General features: G+C 39.3%; 1 protein-coding gene across 2 annotated transcripts in view; it reads right to left on the bottom strand.

Moving 5' to 3' along the window:
- Positions 1-9,607: 9,607 nt before the first annotated feature.
- The window catches only part of BRINP3 (BMP/retinoic acid inducible neural specific 3), a 203,547-nt gene continuing 196,601 nt past the window's right edge, over positions 9,608-16,553 (bottom strand). For both annotated transcript variants that reach the window (XM_086753209.1, XM_086753210.1), the window contains exon 8: positions 9,608-10,988. In XM_086753209.1, the coding sequence (XP_086609335.1) occupies positions 9,872-10,988 (1,117 nt within the window). In that variant the 3' untranslated portion in view covers positions 9,608-9,871. The remainder of the gene's footprint in view (positions 10,989-16,553) is intronic.

The raw sequence follows: 16,553 nt of genomic DNA, 5'->3' as shown, positions 1-16,553 counted from the left end.
AACAAAGGCAAGCCAATCTCCCTCTCAATGGAAACTAGGCGATCGTACTAGTACTGCTGGAACATCTGAAAATGTCCTAGGCTTTTAATGTGCCCTTCTGGGTTGATAGGGTAGACCAGAGTATCATAGAAAATCCTATTACAGTAAATAATTTTTTTTTATTAGCATCTCTGAAAGCTTCAGTCAGATATAAGTATTTACATTGCACTGCCTATTCCTGGTGATTTTCTAGCTAAGTAGGAACCGTAACTCTGCAATAAGGTACTGCCAATGGTAGTAACGGGTCACAAACCTTGTATTGAATTTGCAAAGCTTTAGCGCTGAGCTTTATCAGGCTGTCTCTGAACTTTTTTTGACTTCTTCTCATTAACTTTGATTTTACTAAGTTTAGCTGTAACCATTTTTTTCTTTCCTAGCAGCTAGGTAGCTATGGCTAATTTGTTTTTCTTTCACTCATTTTTTTTCCTATGGTAGAAGCAGAGATTTTTATATAAATAGTATTAAGAGGTAGTTATTTTTGTGTAGCAGAACACAAGTTGAACATAGGGTAGGGTGGAGGACTACAGACTCTGTATGACAGCAGAAGAAGCCTGGAGATATGGGGACACAACCTGCAGTGCAGAGAAGGCCAGCACGGGATAATAAGAAATGGGGCACGGGCTTGACACTGGACAACTCATGTACAGTCAATTAAAAAAAAAAATGATGACCTGGAGTTGGGCAAAATTATTTCAGAGGTAACAAAGAGAGCAAACTCCAAATATTTAACCTATGCAAAATGCACCATAGGCAGTGAATTCACATATAGTGTGAAGAGTAAGGTGCAGAAGCTTGGTAGAAAACATGTCAAAACAGTAAGCATGACCCAGGGTGGGGTGAATGTTGAAAATCTCATCCCATTCCTCCCAGTAAAGGAGCTGAAATGCTGATAACTTGCTGTACCTCCTCTGCATAAGTTTGCCTGAAGGCAATAATAAGTTTAGCTATTATTGTTGTTGGTTTGGTTGGGTTTTTGGTTTGTTTTTGTTTTTTTTTGTGTAGTAGTATTCTACTCTTTACTTTGTTTGTGTTCTTGTAATTTTATCTGAACTAATGCTACTTCTTTGTTTATTCTGTTAAGGTTTTAAATATGCTGATAACAAATTCTTGCTTTGCTTTACTTATAATATGTGTTTTATTGTTGTCTATTACAAGATTTTGAATGTTGACAGAAGAAACCAGTAATTGTTACAGGCTGTTTTGCTGTTTTTTCCTTGCCCTTTCCTCTGGAGTTGTCTGAGCAATGAAATATTTCCTTGTCTGGAGAAGTCATGTTTTTTAGCAAGATTTCTTTGCTGGTGGGAGGAGAAAGAGTATACATTTCTGTCTTTGTGCATGCGTTTGTGTCTTGACAACATCAAGGCCTTCCAGATACATGATAAAGACGGAGTGCTGGTGCTTCAGAAGACTGATTCAGATGGATGTAGTTTAGAGCACAAAATAGTAAGGTTTTCTGCCATGTTAGGTTCCTTGGGAAGGCTCCACTGATGCAAATGAGCCTGTATAAAAATTCTCTGATGCAATTTACTGCGCCAGGGAACAGTTTTTATGGAGTTACAGGCTTTGTATCATAAGGTTTTGAAAGTCAATGCAACAGGATGTCTGTTTCTTTTGATTTTCAGCCTGAATATCTGCCCTCTTTCTAGGGACAGGTGGGAGGGAGATCACCCATCAGTGTCATAAAGAGATTTTACCTCCGTGTCCTCATCCAAGCTGTAGATTGGACAGATCTTAAAATATCAGATACTGTCAAATGCATTTGTAGCTTTTTTTAATCCTCTTTTACACATACTTCTGTACACTAGGAAAATGTACTGCAGACCTCTACTTTTTCTTCACATGTATCCTTCATGTTGGCAGTACCTTATACACAGCAGGGCTTTTTTTGTCCTTTCTAGAAAACCTTCCAGATTTTTTTTTTCCACAGAACTTCTGCACGTTCTCACTGTGTTTTACAATTGACTGTGACATGTGTCTTGTAACTGAAGCTGGTCAGTCACAGAATTTGAAGGAGAAGCTCTTGTTCTGGGTTTCTTGCCTTCACAAATGAATGCACTACAGTGATAATTCATAGTGATACACACAGGAGAACTCAATAGTGACAGTACAAGCCAGATAAATTCTTAAGCTCTATTTCCAGTTGAAAATTAATTTTAAACAATGTTTTTGAGCATTTCTAATATGGGACCAATTCATCTTGTAATGTGTTCAGAAATGCAGTAACAGAAGAGGCACGTACAGCTGAGGCCATAGATTGAACTCCTTTAGCCTCACAGAAACACAGAAAAATCCCAGGTTGGGATCTCTGGCAGGGATGTGTAGAAATAATCTAGTACCACCTTCTTTTGGGACCAAGGCCAGCTTATCCAGGACCCTGCCAAGGCAAGGCTTGATTCCATCACGTCTCTGCGCAGTCCACTGCAATGTTTTTTGCTGTCACAATGAATTTTTTTTTTTGGATTGTTACGTGGAGCAAATTGTGCCCATCATCTCTTTTCCATTTACCCTGCATCCTGGTAGATAGAGTTCCTTTATCTTCTCTTATGCAACATTGAAATACTGGGATTAGGTCTTCTCAATCCTTCTCCTCTCTAGGCTGAACTCCAATTCTTCCATCTTCTTATCAAGTTTTCTAACCCTCTAGTCATCTTGGTGACCCTCCACTGGACCATCTTCAATTTGTCAGTTTCTCTTTTGAACTGGGAGGAATTGGACACAGTATTCCAGTCCTAACATGTTAGTAGTCCCTGTTTTTTCTCCCTACTGGCTTTGATCTGTTGATCAGGAGCTGTTGCCCCCATAAGGAACTAATTAATTTCTCTCCACCTTCCATTGCTAGGACCCCATGTCTCTTCTCCTTTTGTTTGGTTGGTTTTTTTTTTCCAAATGAGGGGAAAGCAGCTATCTTGGTACTGTGGATGCCAAGCTCTGAAGGTGCCTTGTCTTAAGAATCACTGTTCTCCCCCTGCCAAAGCCTTGCTTTTGTCTGTCCTATTCTGTAACCTGAGGCCTCAGCTCTTGTCCTTCCAGCATCACTGCTAGCATCCTATCGACTTCCTGCTCAACTTCCCCTATGGAGCATAATCTGCTGATATCTTCCTGCATCCTTTCACCTGACAGCTCAGTGACTGAAGGCACTACTCCCACAGACAAGGTTCCCCTCCATCTCAGCTCCTGGAGGAGCACCAGGCACTTGCTGCAGCCCGTCACCTGAATGACCAACCACATCTCCCCTCAGCAGCTCTGTCTGGGTCGATGCCTCTGCTATACTGGGAACAGGCTGGGGGTGTGCTACAGGAGTAGCATCCTGTGTTGTGTCACCACCCTCTGAAGTGATGACCAGCTGTCCTACCTACCAGAACACCAGCACAGATCTCATTATCTCAAAGCAGCTCAAGCAGCATCCTGGGACATTCTGCCCCAAACTGGCACGGAAACTGCTAAATGTCTGTTGGCAACCACCTCCTACGTGAGGTTCAGCTACCTGGTGAGTGTGGTTGCTGCTCTCCTCACAAGGGGAAGCTGGGCACAGATACCTTGCGCTGTATCTAACTGGTTGTATATCAAGTCCTGCATAGTCATATAGTGTAGTTTTATATTGTGATAATTTTTTGAGAAACACGATCTCATTCTCACCCCAGAGACAAAACTTATTAAGCTGAAGGGGCTTCATTCATAGCATTTTACTTGTTCTCTAGTTGCCTCCTGCCTGCTAGCACAGAGAAGCAGATATCCAGGACCTGATACTTATTGGAGCATTTCCTTATTCAAATTTTGGAGTAACTTCCAAAATTTTTTGAGCAGAGAAGTTTTTCATTGCTGTGAATGTGCAGGAAGAACTTGAATAAAATCAAATGGGGCTGTAGCAACGTAGTTTGCGCATTACGACACCTCATCCCGTATTTCACAAAAACAGGCCTCATTTGTAGTTGTCTAGGCAAGGTATGAAAAGTGCCTGTTCACAGTTTTATCAAGATCTAACAGGCTCATTTCATGTCATCAAATTTATCCTCATGCTTCCTGACTTGGACACGCGTCACTTGAAGCATGCCTAGTTCAGAGTAGTGATTTATGAGGCAGGCTGGGCTCCCTGAGTTTAATTTGATTTAGGGAAATTTCCCAGAACTTACCAGGGCAGGCTCAGTTATAAATCCAAACATCATATTTCATAAGAACGTTTTACATTTTCTCCTAATGTTTTAAAAAATATTTCCTTAAGGCCCAGTTTTGCAGTTGTCTTCATGTTAAAGCTACATCACACCTTGCTGAAACTCAGTGCAATGACTAAGGAAATTTCCTGCATGATTGTGCAGTGGCTAAATGTGGCCCTTAATGCCTTCTTACTGTCTTTTTTTTTTTTAAATGACTGCTTTTTAAATAATTATTGCTTTTTTTTTTTTCTTCCCTCTTTTTTCTTTTTCCCCCTATTTCCTCAAGTCTCTTATTTATATTGCAGATTTTCCTAGGGAATGGCCTAGGACCAAGCCTTAGGACTTCTGCCCATTTTTGTGGGCTTGATTATTCACACTGTCCAACATTATACATCTCATCTAGGTTAGGAGCCTGGGCTCTTTGGATAGGAGACAGACAGGTGTAGGCTATTGAGATGTCTAAATTTCCCTTCAGATCTTTATTGCGAATAGAAGCAGCCTATGCTTCTATCTTAAAAACCTAATTTTAGATGCCTTAGGTTTTACCAGATGGATGCCTCCATGTAAGTATGGATGACTTCAGCAATCCGAAGCATGTGTTACCTGATACCAGTGTGACAAAGAGCTTCCTTACAAAGCAACTTGGTCTTCTCGTTGAATTGCTCATTCCTAGAGTGCTTAGGTGGAAATGACATCGATTAACCATAAAGCCAAATATATGGACTTAAACTGAGCAGTAATCCCCCTGCATCTGAGCTTTTTGTGTAATAGCTTTTCCCAACTTTAGCGAAAACACTAAAAGTTACCTCTTAAAAAAAAAAGTATCTAGGCAAGTTCAATGAATGTGTGTGTGTGTGTGTGTGTAGAATCCAGCTACTTTAATAAATAATCACATAAAAAATTTCAAATGTATCTGGGATGAACTAAAGTGATAGAATTATTCCAATTTATTGTAATAAGAGAATATGACAGGGATTGCATTGCTTTTTCTGGTGAAGGAAAAGGATTTGTCATCAATGTATTCCATTTGGCCTAAGACTTATTAGAAATAACACTGATATTTTTTTTCGTCTAATTCACTTGCATTTGTTAATTTTTCTCTCTTAAACTGTTACAGCTGAGAAATAATAAGTGAAAACAAATGTCTGGTAGTTTTCCACGTTTATAACTAAATTCTGATTGACTAGAGACTTTAATGTTTTCAGAGATGTAGCTAAAACTTTTAACTAAGAATTTACATTTTCTATTTTATGCTGACAAGTTCACATTTTAAAATGCTTAGCAACTCCATCCTCTTCTTAACTTTACAGATCCAAATATATAAAAAAAAAGCTGCGATGCATCTACCCTGCTGTTAAAGAAGAACTTTCATGTCGAATGCTGTCAAATTAGTCCCCTCAAGAAATATGCATTTTGGTAATGAGATCTTAGGCATTGGACAACCATAGAGGAATTGAATGCATTGAATGTGAGTGGAACAAAACCAATTTAAAAATAAAGAATTTTCAGGTAAGTGATCTACTGTAGAAATTCTGTCCAACCTATGGCATGTCTTTTTAAAACACACCTGTATGCACCAAAACAATTTATGTTGTTAGTAAATTATGTGAAAAAAAATTGATTATACTGCTAGAACGGAATATGAACTGCTTTCAACTTCTCCAAACAGAACTGCTTGAATTAATTTTATTCACTGAACAAGACATATATATCATATATCACCTGTTATCTCCTTCTGGAAATTGTCTTAACTAGTTTTTATTAGTTCTGGGTGGTGGGTGTTTTTGTTAGTTTAGTGGTGAGGAAGGACTTACTTGGAAAATTTATAATCATATGCAAGATCAATAGTTCCTTTAAATTACTTGGAAATTTAATTGACATAATAATTTTCTCTCATGTTATGTTGCTTGAATTTTGTAGGCAAAGCAGTTCTGTCCTGATACATAACTGTTACACTGACAACTGGAGTTGGGAGGGCAGTCAACACATAGAAGCAGATCTACAAATTTATGGTATTAATTATCTTTTGTTTGTTCTCTTATGCACATTTAATGCTTAAAGCTTCTTCTCTGCTGAGAGAGAGAGAAAGAGGTAAGACAAAATTTTGCGTCTTCAAAACTGATTATGCTCACTTTTCTTATGTCACATTCATGCTAAGCAGCTGTACCTCATCTTTGTATTTCTGGCCTTCTGTTGTATTTATCCCTTTTGTATCTAAACGCTCTTAGAGCGAGTGATGCACCTGTGATGAGATCCCAAAGGGATTTCAAAGATTCTTTGTTCCTCTCTCTTTTCCTGCAGAAGAGTCACAGTTTGATATGCACACACCTAGCTTTGTTTTAATCCTCCTCTTCTCTTTCCCCTTTCATGCCAGTTGAGAAACGACAAAAAGCATTTTATAAAAAAAGAGAAAGCTCTTGTGATGTGTTCGAAAGGTGGTCACGCTCCAGATTAGGCCCTCTCAGAGGAGTGTTTGCTGTATGTCAAAGAGGAGATCATAGGCAGACATACAATAACTCGTGTCCAGAGAGCAGACAATCCTCCACCAGCTATTGCTACTAGCATTGTCATTTAGCTGTATTTTGCTTTCATATACAGATATATTAGGGTAAAAGGTACCATAAAATAAAGAGGAATATGTAAGTGTTTTGACAAAAGACACTGATAGTTTTAGATGCACATTGCTAACCAAGAAATAATCTGTAGGGCAGGAAAAATTTGTACTATTTCTGGGAGGTAAAACTCTTTCCTTAATTGTACTTCATACTATAATGTTGTTGATTTGCCACATCGCATGTCCCTGCTTGCTGTTGCAGCTCTGTTGCCATGCAGGACTCACAGTCGGGATGTAGCTCAGCGGAGTAGCGATGGAGCTGGTGATCACTTTGCTTCCTTGGTGCTTTGCTATCTTTTGCTTTGTACCCAAAATATGTGCTGTATTTTCAAGCAAATGACCTTTTGACAGTTGTAGTACCCTCCTTCTCTGTCCTCTCTCCTACTCAAGCTGCCTGGTTGCTTCCTCAGCCTGGGAAAAACTGACTTCTCTTGGATTTTGCCTCCTTACAGACTTGCAGTGTCACAGCCAAGGCAGTCAGCATATCTGGACTTTTGGAAACAAAGACTCTTCCTCCAAATATTTGTACGGGTGTAGCTGTTCTGAGGTAAAGAAATAGCCTGAAATGCGACTAAACCTCTCCCTACCTTCAGCCAATAGAATTTAAACATGCTTTCATTCTGCCTGTATCTTTTCAGTAAGAAATAAGAGAAAGAGAAGTTTACTCAGCTTTATGGTATTTTTAATATGATCCAATTCAGCCTCTGAATTCTGGATTGTGTCAGCCAGAGGTGTAGATGACCTTGCCAAACCTAATTCTGGTTTCTGGGCGGTCCTGTCCTTATTACAGTTTGTACCTGCAATAGACCTTCTAGATGTCAGTTGGGCTCCCGGCCCTCAGACATGATTTTAATAATTTTTGCTTGGAAAACAGTGTTATAAGAGTTTTGTATCAGATAACAGTTGCCTTCACTTAAGCAGGAAAGTTGCTGTTTTACAATTAATATCTACCTGGTTGTTAGAGCTCTAGTCACCACCATTCCTTCTGAAGACTGTTTCAGGTTGTTGTGGTACAGTTCGATACAGTACAATTGTTTCCTTGGAGTTTTCGCAGGTAACAACAGTATTGGTGAGTGGTAAAAGAAATGGACAGAAAAAAAACAAAACAAAAAAAAAAAAAAAAACCACAAAACAAACAAACAAAAACAAAAACAAAACAGTTGGGATGTGATAAATAAACTAAGTAAGAGAAATATGGTCTGCAGTGTCCAGCTGGAAATGAGTGCACACAGATGATGTAGTCACAGTTCTTTGTTAATTAATTTGTCTAGTTGAATTAAAATTGTATATTTAAAATTGTATATGAATTGAATATGAAGTTGTTTTCTTCCTTTCTGCGCTTGCACAACAAATGGTAGTTTTATATGTAATTCTTTCCTGTTTTAAAAACCAACTTGGCTTCTCCATCAATGACACAGATTCATATGCAACAGAAGGAGGTGCTGCTAAAAGACTGTGTATAGCTATTTGTATTATTCTCTTGCAAGGGGTAGCAAAACCTTCTCCAGTCCCAAGTTCTGTCACCTTAGATGTATTTTTTTCTGTTGGAACATATACAATACCAAAGAACCTAATTGTGATCCACGTTCAGGAACATTTAATTAATTTCACTAATTGACAAATTACTTTCAGCTTTATAAATTAGAGTTCAATAGCTGTCATGTATCTGTAAAAGAATATATTTTCTAAAATTGAAAATTTTGACACTGAAAGGTTGTTATCTATCTGTACTAATGAAAAAATATCCACATACTTAATGAAGAGTTGCACTGTCAGGGAATTTTTTTTTTTTTTAATTAAGGGGTGGTATTTAGGCAAATAGTTAAAAACAGATAATTCTGGATAAGTCAATATTATAGTGTGTGTGCATGTGTATTTGGGAGGATGTAATGTATACATGTGCTTAATTCTGTCTGTAATTAATGGGTGGTATTTAGAGAAAATAGTTTAAACCATATAATTCTAGATAAATAAATACTACAGGGTATTTATATACATATAAATGTATATATAAATATATATACATATATTTATAAATGTATATATAATTATATATACATATATTTATATATGTATTTGGGAGGCTGTAATGTATACATGTGCTTAGTTCTGTCTAAAATTAATTAATGGCCGGTATTTATGTAAATAGATAAAAACAGTTCTAGATAAATAAATATTACAGGGTGTGTGTATTTGGGAGGCTGTAATGTATACATGTGCTTAATTCTGACTATAAATATGCAAAGCAAAGGATTATGGAGACTTTCAAAAAGTGTTTTGGCTGGAAAAGGATGTTTCTTTTGCAACGTGAATAATATCAGTTGCAAAGACAGCCTCTCACCTGGCTCCTATTGAGCTAATGCACCCTTTCTTTGTCGTGCAGCTCTCCATCCCAAGCCCCTGTCCATCCTAGAGCACTCAGTATTACCCCTCTGGGAGCCCGGATGTCACTTGAGCACCTTGAAAAGGGCATGCCTTAGGAAAGTCTCAAGCGTAGCAAGTAAACCATCATCACAGTTGTCACTTCAGCTCAGCATGAACTTTTAGATCTACATTTTAAGAATAAAATAGTCTATGGCTTCACCTTCTCTCCAGGCTCTGTAAAAATCTTGAGTCATTCTCTTGACCTACTCTTCCTGTGCTCAACACACACAAAAGCGTAGCGAGGTTACTACTTTTGTGTAAGAAAGAAGAATCCCACAGCATTTCTTTTTTAATAACTGTTCAGCTACAAAATTTTATTGGTATCCTTCTATGTTCCCTCTAGAGGATGTAATGCACAAAAGCATTGCCACGGAACATATAAAATTACAAATGAAATTTATTGTAAAAAGTAGAATGTCTTCTAGACTGGTGTCAGTATTTATTTCATTCATAAACCAAAACTGCAGATGTAATATATTCATTGTCAGCAAGTTCATGTGTGTAAATTGCCATCCCACTGTATTGACTGATATAAGACAGATATTGAAAAGACAATTTAAATTTACTTTTCCAAACATAAACTGTTCCACAAAAGCACTGTAAAAACTCCTTCAAGGTTTTGTGTTGTGCTTCACATTTACGGTTAACTACATAATTTGGTTGTGTCATAATCCACTGTGTTTGGCAATTTGGCATTGAAGGCCTGCAAAGCAGATTGAATCCTCACCACTTCACTGGTAGACAGTTTGAGTCTATGACGGAGCAAGCAAGAGAAGAGGTCTAGACGACGTTGACCAGGCGGAGAGAGTTTATTTACACGATCCCGTATCTCCAACAACTGCAAAAGTGCTGAGTCCTGTGATCCCTGAGTGTAGGGGTAGTCCAGCTGCAAAATCAAGTCTCTAATTGCTTCTGGGTCGAAGTGCATGCTGTAGCCAAACACTTGGATGTTATTGATTTTCATGTAACCCAGATTTCTTGAGGGATCAATAAATTCCAGGGGTTCATAGTAGATGCTCTCATTGCCATTTGGGCCGTTTGACTTTATTCGACTCCTCAAATAGATGTGTACAGTTTCAAAAAATGTCTTCCACTTGTTGCCCAGAGTCAGCGTCCAGTTATAACACTGAAGGGGTAAGTCCAGTTTAGTCCGCTCCCAGTCTGGGAAATTATTTTCATTCACAGGCATAAACCAGCTCTCAGAGTGGCTGCCCCCAAAAGGGTTGACGTAAACAGCAAGAACGGGCTCTAAGGTGCTGTTTTTAGTTAGGCAAATTTGTAGAGAGAGGCCCAGTATCATATGGACCAGGCTAGACTTGTACTTGTTACTCTTAAGAGTAAGGAGCATCCGCTTGCGCCAAGAAGGATCAAACCAGCTGTTGAGGCGCATGTCATTGCTGATGAAAATGGCATGGACCTCAATTCTCCGGTCTGTCTTCTGCAATAAATACTTCATCTCCAGGTCCTGAAGGTCAGTCTCAAACCCAATGTAGTGCTCTGTTGAGTCTGCCACTTCAGGCTTGCAGAGCCCTTGGCTGAGCATGTAGCCGGCATTGCAGCTCCCGCAGCGGGTGCGATTGTCAGGAGCGCAGCTCAAGCACGCAGAGCCGTCCCCAACCGTGCAGGGAAGGAACCCATGGCAGGCAACCTGATCATTAGGGCAGGTGCAGGTGTGAGTCTCTTCAGAAAAGCTTCCCAGGAGGCCGTTTTCATTGCAGTAAAGGAAGGACTGGATGCGGTTGAGCCAATAGTTGGAAGATCTGCAATGTTAAAATAAGTTACTTTAACACAGAGAGAGACCTACAACACAATAAATACAACCTTGTTATTTTTTATCGAAAAGAGAAAAATAAAGCTGGTTTTAGTAGCAGATTAAGGCACTAAAGTCAGATGCCAGCATCTGCTGTCAGATAGATAAATATGTGGATAAACTGCTTTTTAACAATGCAAAAAAATCACAACAGAAAAAGTTTCCTTATAAACTCACAGGCACAATAGTTGGTTCATGTACTTGCTCTTTCTGTATCTGTCAAAGAGCCGTTTTTCTGTAGTTGTCTTCAGATTAACGTCTTGAAATCCTACGTGTTTGAGATATTGTTTTTCCTAATACTATTTGATCACGGAGGGTCTTTGTACTCATTTAAGTGTGTATAACTCACTCTGTACCATCTCTCTATTTCATGATGAAGATTACTTTTTTTGTAAGCTTACAAGCTATGTTATTCCTGGCTGGAACTGCTTTGATTTGTAGACAGTGAGCCAAATTCTTCCCTGGAATAGCACATAGGACCCTGCACCCCACTAAAACAGATTCAGTCCTAATTCTTCAGATGACTTCCAACCCAATGCTATCCCTACAGGAAGCCTCACATGAGCACGCTGTGTTTACAGTTCATCTTTGGAGATGAAATTACAAGATCACTTTAATGTTGTTCTCGTCATATGATTTTGGTTTCAGTAGAAGGAACAGTTGATGTCCTACATCACACTGAGAAAACAGATACTGGAACCAACAGCTTAGGTTGATGAGTCACAAGTGCTAGAATACACAAAATGGGAAGAATGGAGTTACAGCAACAGTCAAGAGAAAAAAAAAATATCTTCTGTGTCTGTATTTTTCAGTTCTTATTAATCCTAGTGATGCACAAAGCTTGTTTTGGTTGCTGCAGCGTCAGATCTATTGTTGCCACATGAATGGTGATGGTTGTACAGCTTCTTCCCTTTTCATTGCATTGTTTTAAAGAGAAAATGCAAGAGCCTCATTTACTGCTGATTTACTTGTTGTCACATCTGGATTTGTCTCAAGCATTAAATAGTTCAGAAATCTTTTTTTTTTGTTTATTTTTTTCCTGACTATAAAACAAATGCTAAACCTAAAAAGATCTATGATATCTCCAAGTGTAATTGTTAAGAAACATCAAAATAAAGATCAGTAAAATTACATCACTGTATACTCTGCTGACTTTGTTTAATTTTTTTTTTCTTTCTCTTCTTTTTTTTTTTTTGTTGGGGGCCAGAATTTTTGTTGTTTCAGGTTGTTGGTTTTTTTTAATATACATATAGTCTACTGCTATTTTCTATAAATCATAGAATTGTTAAGGTTGGGGTTAACTAGTCCAACCCTCTTGCCAGGAGCAGGGACATCTCCAACCAGATCAGGTTGCTCAGAGCCTCATCCGACCTGGCCTTGAACATTTCCAGGGATGGGGCTTCCACCACCTCTCTGCGCAACCTGGGCCAGTGCTCTACTACCCTCAGCATAAAATATATCTTCCTTATATCTAGTCTAAATCTATCTCCCTCTATTTTGAAACTAATTTTGAATGCTCATAAAAATATGAGTAAATATAACAACATCCATGCCATAAATGCCTTAACACCATTCTTTTTTGTGCTTATTTAAAAGTCAGTATTAGGCAAAAATATTTTGTCAAGTTTATTCCATAATTTCCTGATTAAAAATTATAATGTCCTTTCCACAAGCAAGATCAATGTCACAGTTGTGACAGTGTGCTCCAGCCCCCGCCCCCAACCTGACCACTTCTCCCATAACCCTGGTCAAGTGATAACCATCAGTGACAGATGTGTCTGGTCCTGATGGTAATAGGTGGCATCTGACTCAGAGTGGATTTGGGGAAACAGATAAAAACAGTAGCCAAGGGATGGTGATGCATTCTCCCCCCGCCCCGTGCTGGTCAACGTCCAACTCAAGCCAAATTTGGCAGAAACTAACATCTACAGGCAATGTGCAAATATGGCTATGAGTCAATGATCTTTTAGTCCATGAATAGTGAGCAGCCCAAGAGCCCTTTGAGCTCTCCTGCATGGCGACAGGCTGCATATCAGGATCTCCCCTTGGGTAGGGAAGTCTCTCAACGTTACTCCTTGAGGCTGAGAGATTCCTTGCCGCAAGAGATTGTTGCTAAGTGACTAATAGTACACTAAACTTACTTAGAAATCTTAGTTAAGTGATAGAAAGCATGTCCCTGCTCCTTGCAGGGGGTTTGGACTAGATGACCTTTGAAGGTCCCTTCCAACTCAAACCATTCCATGATTCTATGATTGTGCACATATAATCCTTTAGACATAAGCCAGTGGTCAAGCTGAGGACTAGGACTGGATCCAGCTGCACCTAGGCTCCTCTGAGCAGGAGTTTAGAATGCAAGGGGGGGCGTCCTTTCCAAATCTCATGACTCAACAAGAGGGTCCCTCTGACAGTTTTGTCTGACCCTGTCCTCTATGCAGTAAGTAATCCAGTATACCTAACCACAGTTACCATTTACTGTCCAACTTTTTGATAAATCACTGTTTATATCAATAAAATACATTGTTGCTTTTCTCTCACCAGTGAACTGCATCACTCTCATCCACAACAATTAAAAAAAAAAAAAAAGTTACTCCAAAACTCAGGAGAACATTAAAACTACTGCTCTCCCAGGTGGAATGGGAAGTTCCTGTGTACTTTGCCTGGGTTGTTTTGACAGTAATTCAATACCTACCTAGCTTGCCCTGGCAGCTCTCAGAAACAGCAGTTCAGGTGTGCGATGACTTTGTTCCCCATTATTAGATGAACTTTGCAGCCAGGCCCTGTCTCACATGGGCCATCTTATTGCTATTAGCCACACGATGCATCACAGCAATCAAAACAGAGAAGATCCTTGTCCAAAGGAATGAAACTAACCTTTCAAAGGCCTCTCATTACAGCTTTTTCCTCACTCCTAACAGCTCTCTGTGCTTATTTAAGAGCTGATACTGAGTTCCCAAAGCTGCTGGATGTAAGACATAAAAGCCGGGGGGGGGGGGGGGGGGAGTACTTTCCTTCAGATCTTCGGGTTATGCCATTTGCTTCACAACAGCCTTCATAAAAAAAAAGTCAGTACCTTATTTTGATTTGTTACCGTGGACAGGTAACCGGGCAGATTTCAAGAATATGCAGTTTGCTTTTAAGTAAGTCTCCAGTTTTTCTGCTTGTACTGTTACTACCAGCTGGTACCACACTACTGTATCAAGGTTAAGCACGTTGTTTGAAAGCTGATGTTGATTTGGTTTGTGAATGTGAATCTTAACATCCTCTTCCACTTCTGCAAACAGAAGGTCATGCCTTTGAAAAGTTTTGTTATATTCTAGGAGTACATTTCCAGAAAAACCTTATTCTGCATAGATCCACTCTGAGCTCACAGCTGCCGTTTTCAATTCATCTCAGTACAGGATAAACATTTGAAGACTTCTTACTGTAAAGATGTTCTGTGTCTCACAGAGCGTCAATCGTAGAGACCAAATCTCCTTGGCTCTACAACCATGCTACAGAGTTCCTAACATCTAAGAGTCTGTGTGCATGATATAGTCTAGTCAGAAGAAAGCTAACTGTGCTTGAGCTCCAAAGTTAAACAAAGCCACAAAGCTAAGTTAGTTAGTATTTCAGCAGCGACGAGTAGCTGGGATTTGGCATTGTGCTAGTATGGACAAGAAATTTCTGTATGCCTTGGAGACCAAGCAGTTTTCCTGGCTGGGAGCTCAGGCACAGTTAGCTTTAAGCTACACACAGCTATGAACTTGACATTATTTCTGACAGGTTTCAATGAGTCAATTTTTCAATGTTGCTTTATTGAGGTGTGCTGGCTATCACTGGCAAGGTTTTGAGCAGGGGAGCGGGTACGGGAGTGCCCTCTGTGAGAAGAGGCCAGGGGCTGCCTCATGTCGGACACAGCTTGTTCCAGACAGTTCCCGCTGGTTCCAGTCACCTGCTCTGATCTTCACCCACAAGTTCTTTTATATTATTTCTTTCTCCCTTCCTGGTGGAGAGGGCAAGCATGAGAACAGCTGGATGGGTGGGCATCTGGTAGCCAGCCTAGGGTAACCCACCACATAAGAAAAAGGAGAGAATTTGCAGCTTTAAGCTGATCCCTGTGATGTTTCACTGACCCTTTCCTCCCCTTAGATCTGATGGATAGGAGTTTTTTATACATAATATATTACTACTTATTATTCTGCTTACTATTTGTCATTGAAATAAGTCAAAAATGTTCTGCACAATGATTTTACCATATAGAGGAGTTTCTGGGAAAAGAAGGTGGTGACTGCTGTGGATACACCTGAGCACAGATCAGACAAGTGTTCGGTACGCAGGGTGCACCGGGCAAAGAAAGAACGGGAGGCGGGGGCATTACTGCTGACTGAGGATGAGAAGGGAGCTGGGAAAGCAGGGAGGGAATTCTCTTGGTCCACTGAGGTGATGGAAAGAGGGAGACTTGGTGAGGAAGATGGCACTGTTGGAAGAGGAGAATTCTCTGTTGTTGGAATAAGCCTATACAAACCAGCAAAATTAATTTACTGACAAGGGTTCATTTGGTTTTGGTTGCTCACTTTTCCAGCCACATGGTCTTTAATTTTTTTTTCCCTTATTCATGATCTAATCTACTGTTTCCATTATTATGAGAAGTCATTTTCTCATTCCTTTTTTATTTTTTAATGAGCCTACCTTCTTTCTTTTTTATGTTAAGGGATAGAAGAAGCAGTCTAGAAGTCTGCATGAAATTACATAGCTGCACAAATGAGTACGTTTCCTTTCTAGAACTTACTTATCAGTTTATAACAGTCTAGCTTATTAAAACAACTATATCTTTGATCATTAGTGGTTGAAAAGAGACCAAAAACTTTAGACAGAAGGAAGTTTTCTCCTATTCCAAATCAAGTTCAAAACAAGAATCTCCTAATACTTTTTACCTCATTTTGATTTTTTTTTAACAGGATTTTAACCAGAGAAACTGGTTCTACTTATACAGTTTATCTTTGATCAGTTAACAAACATATTTAAAATAAAATCAACTGCCTTACTCTACTGGGTTGGTTTTTTTGGTTTGGATTTTTTTCCCCCTGAAGTTATCATTAAGGAATGCTGTTACTCTTTGGTAATTTATGGCTTTAACTCAAGCTAATTAAATAAATTAAGTGAAAGTACATAAAATGTCAGCAATACCTACTTTATTTAAGCCACTTCTCCTTAATTAGTTAAATTCACACTGGAGCGTCATTTTGAAAGCTTTCTTTTTCTCCTAGAAATGAAAGATCATTTACAATTCTGGACTCTGCAGTCAAGGGGAAAGGCTTGGTTCGAAGCAGATGCCTCCCGCAGGTCAGCACCTGGCTGCACAGCTGCTGCAGCCAGACAGAGCTTGGGCTTTTACAGCCACTGTATCCTCTTGGAGGATGGATGGCAGCTGGGGAGAGATAGGGTCTAACAGAAAATAATGGGTGACATCTTAGGCAATAGAACTGCTGACCCAGCGAGAAGGGCTTCAAGCAACGTTAGCCTGGGGCTGGAATCA

Source organism: Chlamydotis macqueenii, chromosome 8 (assembly GCF_036417535.1).
Source record: "Chlamydotis macqueenii isolate bChlMac1 chromosome 8, bChlMac1.mat, whole genome shotgun sequence".
Taxonomy (NCBI): domain Eukaryota; kingdom Metazoa; phylum Chordata; class Aves; order Otidiformes; family Otididae; genus Chlamydotis; species Chlamydotis macqueenii.
This window is presented reverse-complemented; position numbering and strand designations above follow the sequence as displayed.